The sequence below is a fragment of the Cyprinodon tularosa genome, unplaced genomic scaffold, assembly GCF_016077235.1.
Source record: "Cyprinodon tularosa strain WSP-4 unplaced genomic scaffold, ASM1607723v1 ctg543, whole genome shotgun sequence".
Classification (NCBI taxonomy): Eukaryota; Metazoa; Chordata; class Actinopteri; order Cyprinodontiformes; family Cyprinodontidae; genus Cyprinodon; species Cyprinodon tularosa.
In genome coordinates, this window is record NW_024039278.1 from 326,570 (window position 1) to 344,674 (window position 18,105).

The following is an 18,105-nucleotide window of genomic DNA, read 5'->3' on the forward strand; positions in this document are numbered from 1 at the left end:
ATGGCTTTTTCGCCATTCAAACCCAGTTTTAAAATCCTTGCAGGTCAACCTAAAGCCCATTAAGCCCATTAAAATTCCATTAAGCCATAAAAAAGGAAAAAAAAAATATCAGTTCATGTGTTTTATAAAAAAAGAAGTAACTTTTCTATATACCAAACTAAAAGCTTTGTTCTCTACTTAAAAAACAATACAGATTTTAAAATGGAAAAACGTTTTTTATAGTTTTTATTTGAAAAGTAAATGTATAACATGGATGCATAAACACCTCATTTTATTTCAATGTTAAATGGTATTTAAAATAACGGATTATAAATAAAAATGTCTCCGGACCTTTACTATTTGTTGATTTTCTTTATTCAGACCGCACTGATTTTTAATTGGTTACCCCTGGTCTAGACTGCTGTTTACTGTATCAACTGTATAACCCATTGAAAGGAAACCCTTTTAGTGGATACGTCACTAATCCTGTGGCTACTCTAATCACTTGGCCGATGACCAAACTGGAGGATTCCAAAAGAGGATTCCCATGGCTAATACAACAAAAAAAACCACCTTGCAGAAAGAGATGCCCATTTCAAGTCAGTGCTCTTGGTTGTGGAGCTGACTGATATAGACTGAATATGGGCTGTTATGTTTAGCTATGGGACAGACACAGCAGACAGGGAATTGTGAGGAGATCGATGTCAAATCCCTTCAGGATATGTATAAGAAATTTGTCCTAGAGTGCCCAAGTGGAGTACTTTTTCTGCATGAGTTTAAACGTTTCTTTGGAGTGGACCCAACTGGGGAAGCATCTGATTATGCAGAGAACATGTTCCGGGCCTTTGACAAGAATGGGGTAGGAAGCAAAATTTGCTTATCTCTGTTGATATCATTTAAAGTATCGAAATAAAATACAACTCTTCCATTTAACTCATCTGATAGGACAACACAATCGATTTCCTAGAGTTTGTGGCAGCACTGAATCTTGTTTTTCGGGGAGACCTGGAGCATAAATTACGCTGGTCATTCAAGGTGTATGACAAAGACGGCAATGGCTACGTGGACAGGAATGAGCTGCGGTCGATAATTGATGTAAGTCAAAGAAAAAAACCATAAGTGCTATACTTAAATTACCTTGGATGTTCCCCTTTATGGAGACCCTTTTTAATCATTGCATTACTACATTGCTTTATTAGATGATTTTAAAGGGGGAAAAAAATCAAAATGACTATATCTTGTGATACAATGTCCAATATACAAACATTGGTACTCTACTTTTTATAAAACAGTTACCTGTAATCAGTGTAATTTGATTAATAAAATATATAGTGTTAGCTTTAATGTAACTAATTTATTGCTCTTAGTATGCAGACATGGATTGTTATCACTCTCACAGTATAATAAAAAAACTGTATTTTTTATGATTTTGGAATTTAAAGAACAGGTAAGCAAAAATATAGATGATAACACTTTTATTTAAAAGAGAAAATAAACAGACAATAGCTTTTTTTCTGCCACAATAAAACATGGTTACATGGTAATACAAGTATAAAAGCTGTTTTATTAGTCAGGCTACCTGGTCTCATAACCAGCTAGCAGTCAACTGTTTAATAGATATACCACCCGTAGCATAAATCTTCAACCCTTAAAGAAAGTTTGGATGTGTCCGAACATCTGCTCTAACCCCTAAACCCCTCAATCACAATATAGAGCAGGGACTATATTGTTGACTGTTCTCTCTCGCCCCCAAATTAAATCCTATGATGCTTTGCGGGGACAGCTTTCGCAAAGCATTCTGTTGTTTGTGCTCGTCTAGTGACCATGGATAGACACTACTTTTCAAAATGTATTGAGGGAAATTTTAAGTCCGCTAATTTTTCCACCACTAGCCTTTCAGACACTCCTTTAAAATGGGCAAAACCTCTATATCATATAGTGCTATATGTAGTGGTAAGGTGGGCCGTTCGGACAAAAGGCTTTATTTAATAAGAGTGATAGGCTGTTTGTCATGTTTGGGTTTTCAGACTCTGAATAGGAGCAATCACGGAGGCAATGATCAGTTAAGGGTTTTATTGAAGTTTTGTGGTGTACAGAGAGGAGTCCGGCAGGGAGGGTTGTCAGGATACTGCTGGAAGAGGTTTGGTGACAGGTGAGAAACTGTTCGGTGCAGGTAGAGGAGTGAGGGATGTGTGAGACTCACAGAGAGGAAGGCTTGGCGTCTGTTTGGGAGGATGGTGTCCAGTGGTCCAGGCTATTGGTGCAGGTCCGGTTGGTGAGATCAGATGGTGGTGTCTGAGGGTGGACAGGCAGGTGAGCTCAGGCAGGAGGGCTTCTTATGGTTCTGAGGCCTGAAGCCTCACTGGTTCCTAGAGGCTGACTGAAAACGCCTCTAACGGGGGTCCAAAGCGAAGAGGTCTCTGGAGTGGTTTCAAGGCTTGGGATCCTGGATTCTAGGAGAAGGGAGCAGAGAGGACAGGGTTAGATTCAGGGAAAGCTAAGGTGCTAGGCTTGGTTCTGGATCAGTTGTACCAACGCTGGAGCATTAACGAACTGACGCCCTCCTCCTGGTTCCAGCTCCTTAAAAAGGGTGGGAATCAGCTTGATGAGGAGCACCTGCCCGTCCAGCCCTGCAGAGAGAGAAAAAAGGAAAAACCCAGCCTGCACCCAGAACTGGGAGTATGACACTGTTTTAATTTTCAAATCATTGTCTGTGATATTTGTAGAAGATTGATTGTCTTTAAGCAGTCAGAGCCTCCTTTTTTTAAGAGAGTATAAACCTTTGTTGGATTGAGAAAGTCTGTGTTACATAATCCCTCAGGTGATACTGTAGCGTGCCAGTTTCCATCATGTGGAAATATTAAAACACAAAAACATTGCCATCCCATATGTTGCTGGAGTCTCTAAAAAACTCAAGAGGATTTTCTCCAAACACAAAATCCCAGTACATTTCAAACCTAACAAGACCCTTAGACAGAGACTAGTGCATCCTAAAGACAAACCCCCAGACCAATTATGAGCAGAGTGATGTTTGCAGTTCAATGCAGTGAGGAATGCTCTGATCTTTATGTTGGAGAAACAAACAACCTCTCTACAGATACATGGCCTAACACAGAAGAGCGACCTCCTCAGGACAAGATTTGGTGGTACATATACAGCTTATGGACAAAGGAAATTCTTTTTTGGACCAGAATGTTCTCATTTGGTCAAAGAAGATGGGTGGTTTGAAAGGGGTGTGAAGGAAGCCATCTATGATAAGAAAAAAACCAACCTTAAACAGAGGGGGTTGACTCAGATTTCAGCTTTCAAAAGCCTACAATGCAGCACTTGAGTAGATTCCTTCTTGCTATCATCGCAATCCCCACGCCATTATAGCAGAACAGAGCACCTCGCCTCTTCAGCCAGGCCAACAATTATCTTTAATGACCCCCATTTCTGAGAATTAGACAGGTTTTGGGTATTACAGGTTAACAAAGAAACCAAACGACCCCCCTTTCTAAAGCGCTTGCAGGTTCAACTTGCATGTTTCTAAGCCAAAACAAGGCTTTGTTTGGTCCAATCTATAAAGCCTCGAACCCAACGCTATTTTTGACATTTTGAATCAAAAAAAGTTTCCTGGATGGGAAGGGAAACAACTTGGAAACAAAGTCCAATGGATTGTTTTTTTGTTTTGTTTATTTTTTACTTTTTTGGAATTACATGTGGACAGCTGTATTCTTAATTGTTCGTATAGTATATGGCCTTTAAGCCCAGTGTTACAAAAATAACAGTGATCTAAATCATGCTATATATTGTGCATATAAACAGTGGATTTTTTTTTAATTTATAGTAGTAAATGTATATGACTAATATTTCACAAAAATAAGGAAGAACATTTTTCAAAGGGAGGAAGTTTTACTAATGTGTCATGATGGGTTCACTAAAAGCGACCCAAGAATGCAGAACACCACTGACGGACACAGGGAGGAAAGTTTAACAAGTTTATTGATGCACAAGCACACAGAATATTCTGGTTCAGGTTCGGGGCCTGGATACTGGTTCACCGGAGTCTGCATGAGAGACAGTTCAGTTAGCGTTGCCAACAGAGGTTTGATTTCCTGAAGTTTACTGATTGTACCTTGAGGGTTCTTGAGGTTAGCTTTGGGAGGGTCTCTGTTGGATCTGGAGATGAGTTCATCAGCAGAGTCCGTTTGCTGCTTCAGCGTCTCACGTCTAATATGAACAGACCTTGGTTTAGGATTTCCCAGCTCTAGTCCAGAGCTGCTTGGAAGTTCTCTGTGATTCTTCAGGTTTGGCCCTGAGGGTCGGCTCGGCAGGTTAGCTCTTCCTGAGCTTTCACAGAGGAGGCACAGGTTTCCTGGAAGACAGAGACAAGAGTTAGAATCCAAGCTGGATTCAAAAGTCATAGAGTAACACTGAGGATCTAGGCTTAAGCGCTGACCATCTGGAACAACACTGCGGCGTTGAGGCAAGGTCTGAAGACAGCTTAAGTAGTGGATCCTCTGATGATCTTGATGAGCTGCAGCTGTGCAAGAGGCTCCCTCAGAGGATCCACGGCGGACTCTGCTGGAGAAAGGTGGAATTTCTCCAGCTCCCAACAGTACCCCCCCTCAACGACCGCCCCTTGGCGGTCCGGAAGAGGTTGATGGGCAGGAACGCTCATACTCCTCGATAAGGGCAGGATCGAGGATGTACGAGCCCGGAACCCACTGGCGATCCTCCGGTCCGTAGCCCTCCCAGTCGACGAGGTACTGCCATCCGCGACCTCGTCGACGGGAGTCCACAATGCGACGGACAGTGAAGGCCGGATGACCATCGACCTCCAGGGTGGTGGTGGGGAGTCGGAAGGTGGGCACAGAGGGCTCGAGGTGACAGGTTTGATTTGGGACACGTGGAAGGTAGGGTGGATTCGGAGGGACTGAGGTAGTTGGAGACGGACGGCTGAGGGGTTGATGACTCGAGTGATCTTGTAGGGCCCGATGAACCTAGGAGAGAGCTTTCGAGACATCCCCTTGAGGGGAATGTCTCGAGTGGAGAGCCATACCTCCTGGCCCTCAGTGTACTCGGGGGCGGGGCGTCTCCTGGCGTCGGCGAAGCGTTTACTGGACTCTGTTGACCGGTTGAGGGTGGCGATGGTTTCTCTCCAGATTCTTTGGCAACGGCGGATGTGTTGGTTTACGGACTGGACCGAAATCTCTCTCTCGTCTGCGGGGAAAAGAGGTGGTTGATAGCCGAGACTAACCTGGAACGGGGATTGTCCGGTGGATGCAGATCTGAGGGAGTTGTGTGCGTATTCTATCCAAGGGAGAAATTGGCTCCAGTCCACGGGATTGTTTGAAATGAGGCAGCGAAGGGTTGACTCCAACTGTTGGTTCATTCTCTCAGTCTGACCATTAGATTGGGGGTGGTAACCAGAGGTGAGAGATGGTTTGCAGCCGAGGGCAGAACAGAAAGCCTTCCAGACCTGGGAAATGAACTGAGGGCCTCTGTCCGAGAGGATCTCTTGGGGAATGCCGTGTAGCCGGAAAACATGCTTGATAAGGAGCTGGGCTGTCTGGAAGGCCGTGGGAAGTTTTCTAAGGGGAATAAGATGGCAGGACTTCGAGAAACGGTCAACAATGGTGAATATGGTGGACATACCTCGAGAGACAGGGAGACCGGTGACAAAATCAATGGCTATATGGGACCAAGGACGCGAGGGAACAGGAAGCGGCTGGAGCAGGCCAGAAGGAGGTTGGTGTGAGGCTTTGTTACGGGCACATGTGGGGCAAGCCAACACATACTCCTTGACGTCCCTATGGAGAGTGGGCCACCAGAAGCGTCTTGAGATGAGGGCTACAGTTCTGCTGACTCCTGGATGAGCAGAGAATTTGGCGGCGTGCATCCAATGGATGAGGCGGGACCTGACAGAAGATGGAACATAGGTTCGGTTAGTGGGACCGTTACCTGGATCGGGTTCAGTGGCCAGGGCTGAGTTGATTAGGTCAGTTATTTCCCAGTTGACCACCCCCACTGTGCAGGAAGCTGGAAGAACAGGTTCAGGTGTCTCGGGATGATCGACGGAGTAGAGACGAGAGAGAGAATCGGGTTTGACATTTTTGGATCCGGGTCTGTAGGAGATGATGAGATTGAATCGAGAGAAGAAAATTGACCACCTGGATTGGCGAGGATTAGCCTGTTTGGTTGACTGGATGTAAGCCAGGTTCTTGTGGTCAGTCCATACAAGAACCGGATGCTCAGCTCCTTCCAGCCAATGTCTCCATTCTTCCAACGCCAATTTAATGGCCAGGAGCTCTCGGTCACCCACATCGTAATTTTGCTCTGCAGAAGAAAGCCTACGGGAGAAGAAAGCACAAGGGTGTATCTTTTATCTGAATCTAGTCTCTGGGATAAGACTGCTCCAACACCAGAATCTGAAGCATCCACTTCCAGAATAAACTGCTTCGCTGGGTCAGGTTGCATAAGCACAGGTGCTCTGGAAAACAAGGACTTTAATTTATCAAACGCTGCTTGAGCCTCAGGAGTCCACTGAAAAATGCGTTTGACAGAGGTCAGAGAAGTTAATGGAAGGGCGGTCTGGCTGTAGTTTCTGATAAACCGACGATAGAAGTTAGCAAAACCTAAAAACCTTTGTAGCTGTTTGCGGTTCTCTGGAACTGGCCAGTCTAATACTGCCTTAATCTTGTCCTCAGATGGTTTTACCTGGCCGCCCTCGAGCACAAACCCCAAAAAGGTGACTGAAGGTTGATGAAATTCGCACTTCTCGGCTTTCACGAACAGCTTGTTCTCCAGCAGTCTCTGCAAAACAAGGGGAACATGTTTCTTGTGTTCATCGAGGTCCTTGGAGTAAATGAGAATGTCGTCAATGTACACGAAAACAAATACATTGAGAAAGTCTCTGAGAACATCATTTACAAGGGCCTGGAAGCAGGCTGGAGCGTTAGTTAGACCAAAGGGCATTACTAGGTATTCGAATTGGCCCAAGGGTGTTTTGAAGGCTGTTTTCCATTCGTCGCCTTCACGGATCCTAAGGAGATGATAAGCATTTCTTAAATCCAGTTTAGAAAACACTGTTGCTCCCTGTACCGGTTCAAACGCAGAGGCAAGGAGAGGAAGTGGGTATTTGTTCTTAACTGTAATCTGATTCAAACCTCGATAATCAATACAAGGTCTCAGGGAACCATCCTTCTTTCCCACGAAGAAGAACCCGGCGCCCAAGGGAGAGGAAGATGGACGGATTATTCCAGCAGCTAATGATTCGTTGATGTATTTTTCCATGGTTTCTCTTTCGGGCTTGGAAATATTATACAATCTGCTGCTGGGTAGAGGAGCACCAGGTAAGAGTTCAATGGCGCAATCGTATGGTCTGTGTGGAGGTAGGGACGTCGCACTGACCTTACTGAAGACAGGGGCTAGGTCATGGTACTCAGAAGGAACTGAAGAAAGGTCAGGAGAGTCCATCTCCCCCCCACCTCTAGGAGACCCCACCAAGGGGGCAGCAGAACGGAGGCATGTCTAATGGCATGAGATGGAGTTAATGTGAGGATTATGCTTCTCCAACCATTCGAAACCGAGCACCAGCGGGGAACATGCAGAGGGAAAAACAAAAAATGTTATAGTCTCTCAGTGGTTACCTGACAGAAGTAGCTCGAGGGGCTGAGTTTGATGTGTAACTTGATGGAGTCTTTTTCCGTCAATAGCGGATACACTGAGAGGCTGAGTCAGAGGAATTGTTTCAATTTGGAGTTGCTGGACGAGGTTAGAATCGATTAGGTTACGTTCACAGCCTGAGTCGATGAATGCAGAAAAAGAGAGGTTTTGATTAGCACAGAAAAACGTGGCAGGAATTAACAGTCGAGGAGATTTCTTAGTGTTTATCTGGCCCGCCAGACTCCTCAGATCTTCTGGCGGGCCCAGGCTTTTGATTTAGCCGGGCAGGAAGCGATGAAGTGTCCACTCTCGCCACAGTAAATACATAGTTTGCTTAGAAAACGCCTTTGCCTCTCCTCTGGAGTGAGCCTAGTGTGTCCCACCTGCATGGGTTCGACATACTTTTCGCTCAAATGAGAGGCCTGAATAGGCAACGGAAGAGACTGGGACTTAGGCCTCTGAATGGGCAGCTGCTCTGTAGAGGAAAAACAATCAGTCACGTTATGTGAGGCAGAAGAAAGTGTACCCTGCTTCTTTGAACTGTTTCTGGCACGAATTCTATTATCCAATCTAATGGAGAGGCGAATTAGATCTTCGAGGGTAGCTGGTTCGTCGAGGGTTGCGAGCTCATCCTTAATGTGCTCATTTAATGCCATGAAAAAGGCTCCCTTTAGAGCGCTTTGGTTCCATCCGGAAGCTGCCGCTTTAACCCGGAAGTTAATGGAAAATTCAGCCACCGAAGAGTTTCCCTGTTTTAGGTTGAAAAGAGCTCTGGAATCAATAGTTTGGTCAGTTTCTTGGTTGAATACCTGGTTAAATTCAGAGATGAAATCAGAGTAGTAGCAGTTTAAGCTCTCGTCAGCGGCAAATCTTGCCTGAGCCCATTCCAAGGCTCTTCCTGTTAACTGTGAGAGAATGAAAGTTATTTTCTTATAATCCGTGGAAAAGCTGCCAGGGGAGTTCTGAAAAATCAATCGACATTGAAATAAAAATCCTTTGCAATCTTTCATGTTACCAGAAAATCTTTCAGGGAGACTAGGACGGAACTCAGATGACGTCACTGCTGGTGACCTAGGAGGAGGGACTGGACCCGGAAATGGTTGTTGTACCGATGCAGCATTAGCGCTGTTCACGTAGTTAGCATAGCTTTGAATAGCTTGATTTTGTCTTTCTATGTGGGTGTTTAACTCACGTAGAGCCAGGCCGTGTCCATGGATCTGGGCAGCCTTTTCCTCTAGTCGACGGAGGTAGTGATCTGCTGGGCCTTGTGTTTTGCCGCAGTGTTCTGTCATGATGGGTTCACTAAAAGCGACCCAAGAATGCAGAACACCACTGACGGACACAGGGATGAAAGTTTAACAAGTTTATTGATGCACAAGCACACAGAATATTCTGGTTCAGGTTCGGGGCCTGGATACTGGTTCACCGGAGTCTGCGTGAGAGACAGTTCAGTTAGCGTTGCCAACAGAGGTTTGATTTCCTGAAGTTTACAGATTGTACCTTGAGGGTTCTTGAGGTTAGCTTTGGGAGGGTCTCTGTTGGATCTGGAGATGAGTTCATCAGCAGAGTCCGTTTGCTGCTTCAGCGTCTCACGTCTAATATGAACAGACCTTGGTTTAGGATTTCCCAGCTCTAGTCCAGAGCTGCTTGGAAGTTCTCTGTGATTCTTCAGGTTTGGCCCTGAGGGTCGGCTCGGCAGGTTAGCTCTTCCTGAGCTTTCACAGAGGAGGCACAGGTTTCCTGGAAGACAGAGACAAGAGTTAGAATCCAAGCTGGATTCAAAAGTCATAGAGTAACACTGAGGATCTAGGCTTAAGCGCTGACCATCTGGAACAACACTGCGGCGTTGAGGCAAGGTCTGAAGACAGCTTAAGTAGTGGATCCTCTGATGATCTTGATGAGCTGCAGCTGTGCAAGAGGCTCCCTCAGAGGATCCACGGCGGACTCTGCTGGAGAAAGGTGGAATTTCTCCAGCTCCCAACAGTACCCCCCCTCAACGACCGCCCCTTGGCGGTCCGGAAGAGGTTGATGGGCAGGAACGCTCATACTCCTCGATAAGGGCAGGATCAAGGTGGAATTTCTCCAGCTCCCAACATAATGTTGATGCAGGTTGTACCGTAACCATCATGAGTACAAAACACAAAACTTTTTGTATTATCACAAGACCATACAACCAGCAAACTAGCAGTGAGATTTGAGGTAGGGACAGTGTTGCCTTTATGTTCCCTATAGCCGAAAACAGTGCAGCACCTGGAAACCCTTTAAAATTACTTTACGTTTTGCAGAAAATTGTCACAGTTTTGATACACTGGCATATTAATACAATATTCTGCCTCGGCAGGTGTAACTAGCACATACAGTAACTAGTAGCAATCACATCAAAACTCAGAAAAGCTTTAGTGACTAATAATAATGGGATTATGAGTAGTTAATGTGGCATTAACAAGAGACAGTCTGGTCTGAATCAGGTGGGAGTCAAGCCAGCAGCTGTTTTCAAATTTCCAATTTTTTTTTTTTTTACCAGGACAGTGCATAATCATGAAACATGCCACAAAAATACAAAGGCTGGTTTTATCTGTAGTCCTTAAGGGCAGTTGAAAAGCGTCACATCAGAAATTGTATTAAAAACTTGTTTACGGTAATATTTTTTTTTAAAGGCATAAAAAACACTTTTCTCATCAAAGAAAAGAGATTAAAATTGTTATGAGTATTTTGGTCTTATTTAACTAACAATTCTATTTCCTTTTTAAAAACAGCTTTATTGTTTAAATATACCACTTTTATGAAAATTAATGATATGAGTTGTGTTCATTTCTTAAGTGTATTTGCATTTAAGTTCAGGGTAGACAAGCACCGTCTACTGTACTCTGGCTGTTATCATTGTCATGAAATACCTAAATATAGTGTCTCCTGTTCTGTATTTTTGTCTTTATTTCAGAGCATCTATCGGATCAAGAAATTCTCAAAAAAAGACATGAACGAGCCCAGTCTGTCGGTTGATGAGGTCGTGGAACGAATATTAGACGCTGTTGACTTTGACAGAGATGGTGAGAAAAAAGTGTTACAACATAGTAGAAAAAGTACTACAAACAGAGAGCATTGAACTGGTATCTTTCTTCCTTTACAGGTCACATTACTTTGGAGGAATTTGTTAAAGGGGCACAGCAAGATTCATGGGTTCTTAATATGTTAAGGTTGGACATGAATCCGGCTGGATGGGTCCTGGAACAGAACAGAAGAAAGAGTGCTAACTTCTGATGTGTAAACTTTGCCTTTGCTGTGATGTAAAAAGGACCCAATCATGGAAAAAATTCAAGACTTTTTTTGCCTGATTTTCTTCCATACCTCTTTGCTGTTTCTTTAAAAAAAAACAGGTTTTCCTTGACAAATAGAGGCTTTATTGCTTCCATAATTTTTTATCAGTTAACTGTAATTTGGTTTTTCACACCATGAGAACCCATTGCAAGAATTATTTATAACTATAAAGAATATAAAGAAAAGCTGCTTATTAGTTTGTAAACATGTTTCTTTACACTGACTTAAGATGTTCTATTATTCTTTCCTGTTTAGTTTATATTTTATGGTGCATGTACATAAATCAACAGCCTTCTTTTCATGAAGTGTCAATGTGTAAATAAGTTAATATAATGTTTTTCTTTTTTCAAAATGCTTGTGTGCTTATTCTTTTATTGTGCGCCCATCAGCAACCCATAGTTATCATTGAAATAAAAATAACTAAATATATAAGTTAAAGAAATACCCTTTTTTTCTACTTTTTTCAAGATTAGGCTGCTTAAACATAAGTTTTGTATTTAGAAACTCCAATCAGCTTTATGGCCATCATTGCGTGAGCAATCAAGGAAATTGGCTTCAATTACAGAGATCAGACATATGTTCATATATTGATTTCTTACCCTTTTAGTGTTAGACTCAGACTGAGATTTATTTGTCATTTTGCTTACACAGGTGTAAAACAAAAAGAAATTTAGTTTGAAACAGATCTCTGGACATTTTCATCTTTTTTTTTAAAGTGCAGCTTTGAAAAATAGTAAAAAAAAGAATTATATATATATATATATATATATATATATATATATATATATATATATATATATATATATATATATATATATATATATATATATATATAAACAGCAATATAAACATATGGCTGTAAATCTACAATTCTAACATTTTTATTTTTTATCATTTTTATTATTCATATTTGGAAAAAAAAAAAAAACATTTTTTGGTTAAACCTGAAGACAAAAATACATGTTATTGCACTCATTAGAATAAATGAAAATGTATAGACTGACTAATGAAACTAATAACTTTTTTTGACCTCTTTGACAGAAATATCTTCACTGGATTTCTTCTTGCGGCCTTTTTGTCATCAGTCTACAGAAATGTTGACCTGTCCCTCTCGTTGAGCAAAAGAGATGTTTGAGAAGAATCATGTGTCTAAAGCCAGTGTTATATTAACACTGCCTTCCAGCTCTTAGTTAATCAGTTCCTTATATCTTAGAGGATTCATCGATATGTTGAAGAGTTTATATTTAAGGTTTCATTGCAGCTTCAGTTGTATTTACATCAATTTTTCCTACATATATGTGTTTTTTTTCCCACAACATCAATGGCTATCTGTACCTTCATTTGATGTTGATTCATTCTGAAATTTTCAAGATTTGTTACTAATATCCTGAGTATTTTTACTTAATGTAGATAAAACTAAAACACTACAAATAAATAGTAGAAAATTACAAATATTTGTTATTAAAATACATCAGTTCAATAAGTATTCACATACACCATTTGAGAGCCAGAGTGAACAAGGGATATCTGGTTTGTGGATTATAGCTTTAAAATTAGGCTGCTGGAGTCATTAGCTGAGAGTAAGCTTGTTTGTTGGGTTAAACTTTGCATAGATCAGTTGGCATGATTAGCTGGTGCTGAGAGTCAACACGTCAAGTAAGGCAGGCACATACAGTATTACTGTTTATTAGTGCTGACTGTCTTGACAGTTTTACTTTACAAGAATACATATATATTGGATTACTTTGCATAAAAATATATAAAAAGCATTTAGGTTAAACTGCAGCTTTTACACACAATTATTCAGAACATGTAAATGGAAAAATAGTAAAAGTGTTTGCTTCACAGAAAAGGATTATTCCAGGAGTGCCAGAGAACATAACTGTGGATAAGATGCTTGTGATTAAAATACAGAAAGCAGGTGATTAGTGCATTCAGTGATCCATGATTCATCCATTAAGAACAATGCAGTAGACCTTCATATAGAGTTAGATCAGGATAGCTTCATGATATATCTTGTTCCTCAATTTTGTATTTATTATTATACTTTTGTTTTTGGGGGGTTTCTGCCACCTCTCTGGTGTGTTTCCCTGCGATGCATGCAGGTAATTGGTTTTGTCCTTGTTACTCTATTTTATTTTGGAGGATTTGTGAGATTTTTCATAATGTCACTTTTTCTCCCAGCTCAGTTGATTTCTCCCAGATGTCAGTAAACTAACCATCCGAAATCTTTGTCTTGCCCACCCTTTCAATGCTTTTCAAAAAGTGAATGAGGCTTTCTGTCAGATTGAGTTGAGATTTGAAGGGAACCCAAATGCAGAGACAGATGAGCCGAGGCTTTGAGGTGTGTGTTGAACACAAATATAGATTGGGTAAAAACACTGCCAAATTAGATTGGTTGGTTTAACCAAAATGGTTGGTTGAACACATAACTTACAACCCAATTAAAACCAAAACTGCGGAAAAACCATTATGTTTGAATCAAAAATAATGAACACCTTTAATTTTGCTAATCATTGTCCAATTTGTACAAACACTTTCACTGATCTGCTTGATCTTATTTCACTAAAATGGCAGAAAAATGTACCTTAAATGATTTTTCTCTTCTAAGACATTTTACACACAAAATAACTTACAAGAGATTTTATTATACACACCAATCATTAACAATTTCAAAGGAACTTAAATGGGGAAAAACAAGAAAAACAATTGCAAAAAAATGTGAGATTATATTACTAACTGTAGATATGCATTCCACCAGTAGGTGGTGACATGTTCACATGAACTGTGGGGGGCCCCCTTGTGGACTAAGATGTTTTTTGCAGATGAAATGGTGCGAAAAATTCCTTTTTAACCCACCTGATGCTAGGTTGACTGACCGGTATGTGTATGTATGGGGCACATTTCGGGTCGGTGTCTACTGTAGCGGCGGCGGAGGGGGTGTGGGTGGGGTGGATGAGGGTTTGTACTTCATATGGGGCCCACCCAGATAATGTTGCTTACGGGCCTATTGTTGTGTCGTTACACCATTGATCTCACCATCAATATTTAATAACAAAAAACTGACAACTGAAGCAAAAATTCAATAATAACAAAATACAGAAAACCAAAATCTAGGAGACATGAAGGAAAATACACGAGGAGCCAGGAAACGACAAGGAACTGGCACTGAGGAACTGAACAATGAGAGTATATATGGGAGACAGAACAAAGACTTGGCTAATGAGCTGACAAGGAACAGGTGTGGATGGAAGCATCTAGAAGGGAGCGCGGGTAAGGAGACTGACACAAGGGGCAACAAAGGGTAAACAAGAAATACATGAGAACTCAAAAAATATTACCAGAAACAATTAGAATTTAAAAAAAAAAGGAAATTAAAACAGATAACTAGAAAAGACAGGAAGACAAGAATCAAACTGTAACTGAAAACTCAAAAAGAAAACTTAAACAGAAACAAAAAGAGCAGAATCATGACATTTTCTTATACTCACTTGTTTGTGTAAATAGGTATTATGAGACTGGCTGAGAAGAAAACCTGTATGTTTCTGGGGGAAACTTGTTTTAACTAGTATTACTTGACAAGACAACATTTTTCATTTTGAAATTTCATCACCTTTGGTGTAGATAAACCTTTCTGAAATATGACTCGTATAAAGTATTAATAAATATCTGTACACATGCAGATTTCATATAGTTTGTTATTTCTAATATACAATTGTACTTTGCAATGATCAACTTTATACTATTTTACCTGACATTGTCCATACTCAGCTGTACAAGTGAGCAAAGTGCAGAGCATTGCGCTTGGAATCCAGAGGTTCTGAATTCAAGGCCCACTCCCACAGACTGGGTCCTTGAGCAACACCCTTAACCCCACACTGCTCCCAGGTTGCCACACAGTGGCAGCCCACTGCTCCCCCAGGGGAGGGGTTAAATGCGGAGACACATTTCTCCAATGTGAGATCAATAAAGTTTAATTAAATAAAAATGATTAAGAGGAAACTGTTTCACAGCAAACTTGACTATTGCTCAGGAAACCTTCACAAATATAGTTTCCTTTGCAGACCTGAAAACGGTGTTGAATAACACTGTCTCAAATGTGATTCTCTACAATCATCCCCAAAGATTCTAATGCTCAGACCAGAGACAGCCTTTATTAGTACTACGTTAAACTTTTTAAAATTATTAGTTAATAAACATAATTTATTAATGACATATACCCTTATTTTTGAATTTTTTTATTTCATTATTGAAGAAAAAAATCTAATGCAAATGAACAGTCAGTTTTATACTTATAAAACACCATTTATAACGCAGTTTCATTGCTTGGATTGTGGGATTATGAAAAGATGTTTGAAGTTACCTGAAATTAGTTAAGTTTTAACACATAAATTCTGTTTCATTCTTATTATCTAATGTTTTCTTAAAAAGATCTCAGATTGTCCGTGTTCAAATGAAAATTATGAATTTGTACATTTTCTTTTTCATTAGAGCCAACAGCAAAGCCATATAATTCTGAAAACAGATAGGCCTACCATTTCTTTTTAAGATGCTGCCATCTGCTGGATACATTGAAGAATGACACTCCTATCAACGCTTTTATTGTGTGAACAGATTTTAAAATTCTCAATTTTAACTCTTAATTTCTGAAAATGCCCAACACTTTTGATGCTTAAGGATTTTTTCAGCCGAAGATTCTCTGGTAGATGCTGGGATACCTTAATTTTTGTTTAAGTGTATTATCCTTAACAGAACTAAGGTCATAAAAAAAAACAAAAAAACAAAAAAAGTTTTAAACCAACAAAGATTTCAAGACAGTAAACAAAGAAACAAAAAAAAACAAAACATGTTGCCATATCATAAATTATTGTGTGTCACATTGGGTCCAAAAGATAGTAATTCTTATAAATTTCTAATATTTTCCAATACGGAACATAAAATACATTTAGCAATCTGTTTTAAATTCCAGAATCTGGAGGCAAAAGGAGAGACATGGCATTCAGGTTGAAGGTTTAGTGTGAGGTTTCCAGATCCATTGTTGATTAGGGAAGCTACATACAGTCCTAATCATATATCATATGTCTGCTAGTGTTGGTCGACTGTATTTGATTAAGTCTACAATGTCAGCATGGTTTCCACCTGTAAATTTAACAACCTTTAACCCTTTTCTAATTTTATGGAGTTGCTAAGTTCATTATTTCACAGTTTTATTATTTGTATGCATTTTAATGTGTCCTTAAACCAGGTCTGTTGCAATAGCATTGAATTACCATGCTTTATTAGCCTGCAAACTACTAACACCCCATAGAACATCTAAGTGGCATTGTCAATGTCAGTTTATTTAAGTGCATTTCAAGCCACACTTCTCAGATCAAAATTTGGTAAAGTGTAGGATAAAATATCCCAGAGAAAGCAATTCACTCAACAGACTATTATTAAAGGCATATTAAAACAGAAAGAGCTTTGGATAATATTTTCCCTGTGCTTACAGACGTCTTTTTTTTTTCATTAATGTAACATAATATGAAAAAATAAACATAGGATTTTATAATGGTAAGCTATAATCATTCAGCATTAAATTTCTTTTTTTTTATGACATATTTCTGTCTGTAAAATGAGCTTCTATCAAATTTGCTTTTGAATTGATTAGTGAAGAAAAAATACTTTTGGATGAAATTCAAGCCCCTGGATAAAATTTTTAATTATGAGAATAAAATATTTCAAGTTCCAGGGCTTACATAACCTTAACCTATTCAAGTTATATTGTTGCACAACTAATGTTCATAGTAAATGGCTGCAACTTAGGTCAAACGATTACCAATATCATCTTGATTGTTAATCTGCTCTCATTTTTACGGAAGACTGAAAAAAAAAAAAATAGTTAACTGAATTTTAAATATTTCAGTTTAATATGGGAAAATGGTCAGAATTCTGACTTTATTCTCAGAATTCTGATTTAAACATCAGAATTCTGACTTTTTTCTCGAAATTTTGAGTGGGTTCTGACAGCTAACAAATATATTAGCATCAAGCTGTAGCCATGTCTTTTTTAGAGACAAGCTCTCTTGTTTTAATGACCTTCTGCTCCTCCGTTAATGAAAAAGCATCACTGGGGATCCCTCTGGCACGTAAAACATTGTCTAATTTCATCTGTCAGTGAAGCTGGGAGCTCCCACATCTCTTCCTTCATGGTGCCCATCTACATTAAGATCCAAAATTCTGAGATTAAAGTCAGAACTCTGAGAAAAAAGCCAGAATACTGAGTGTCAGGTTTCAGTGGTGGTTTGAGGACCCAAATGCAGAGGCAGAGGCTGAGGAGATTTCTTGCAGCTTTAATGAAATTAACAGAGGTAACAGAGGTGGGAATCCAAAAATCCAAAATCAAACATGAAAAACATAAAGCAAACCAGAACTATGGAGACATCTGGGGAAAACCAAACACGAGGAGCCAGGGAGAGATGAGGACCGTAGACCACAGCATGGGAAGACAGCTAAGACAAGGAACCAACAAAGAGTGAGAGCAGAGGGACAGCATTTATAGCAGAGAGAGACAAAGGGAGGGCTAACGAGCTGACAAGGAGCAGGTGTGAGAGGAGACAACGAGGGAGCCAGGAAGGAACATACACACACAAGAGGGCAATAGAGGACAACAGAAAAACACGAGAACTAATATAAATCTAGAAATTACAACAAAACTGGAATTAAACCAATAAAACTAGAAAACAAAGAGCAAAGTAAAAAACAACAGAACCAAGACCATGACACTGAGATTAAAGTCAGAATTCTGTGAAAAAAAGCCTGAATACTGAGATTAAAGTCAGAAGTCTGAGAAAAAAAAGTCAGAATACAAAGATTAAAGTCAGAATTCTGAGATCAAAGTCAGAATTCTGAGAAAAAAGTCATAAATTTGAGAAAAACGTCAGAATTCTGATATTAAAGTCAAAATTCTGAGAAAAATATATCTGAATTCTAAATACTGAAATACAATTTTAAAATCAGTTAAGTTTTTGTTTTTTGTTTTTTCCAGTGGCTCTAATTCTCCTCCGTACATTTTCATACATGTGGTTTGTTTTTAAAAAATAAACCGTAGTGTATCGGTTGCTTCTGCGTTAAATTATTAAATAAATGCACCAGCAATAGCGATTAGAAGTGGCCATTTTT

The 18,105-nt window shown here is 40.0% G+C and overlaps 1 protein-coding gene across 1 annotated transcript; it reads left to right on the forward strand.

The window, feature by feature from the left end:
• Positions 1-528: 528 nt before the first annotated feature.
• LOC119796328 (guanylyl cyclase-activating protein 2-like) lies at positions 529-11,383 on the forward strand. The gene is made up of 4 exons (XM_038304833.1): positions 529-838; positions 925-1,074; positions 10,568-10,676; positions 10,757-11,383. Exons 1-4 carry the CDS (start codon positions 641-643, stop codon positions 10,885-10,887), a joined length of 588 nt encoding a protein of 195 aa, XP_038160761.1. The 5' UTR covers positions 529-640; the 3' UTR covers positions 10,888-11,383.
• The last annotated feature ends 6,722 nt before the right edge of the window (positions 11,384-18,105 follow it).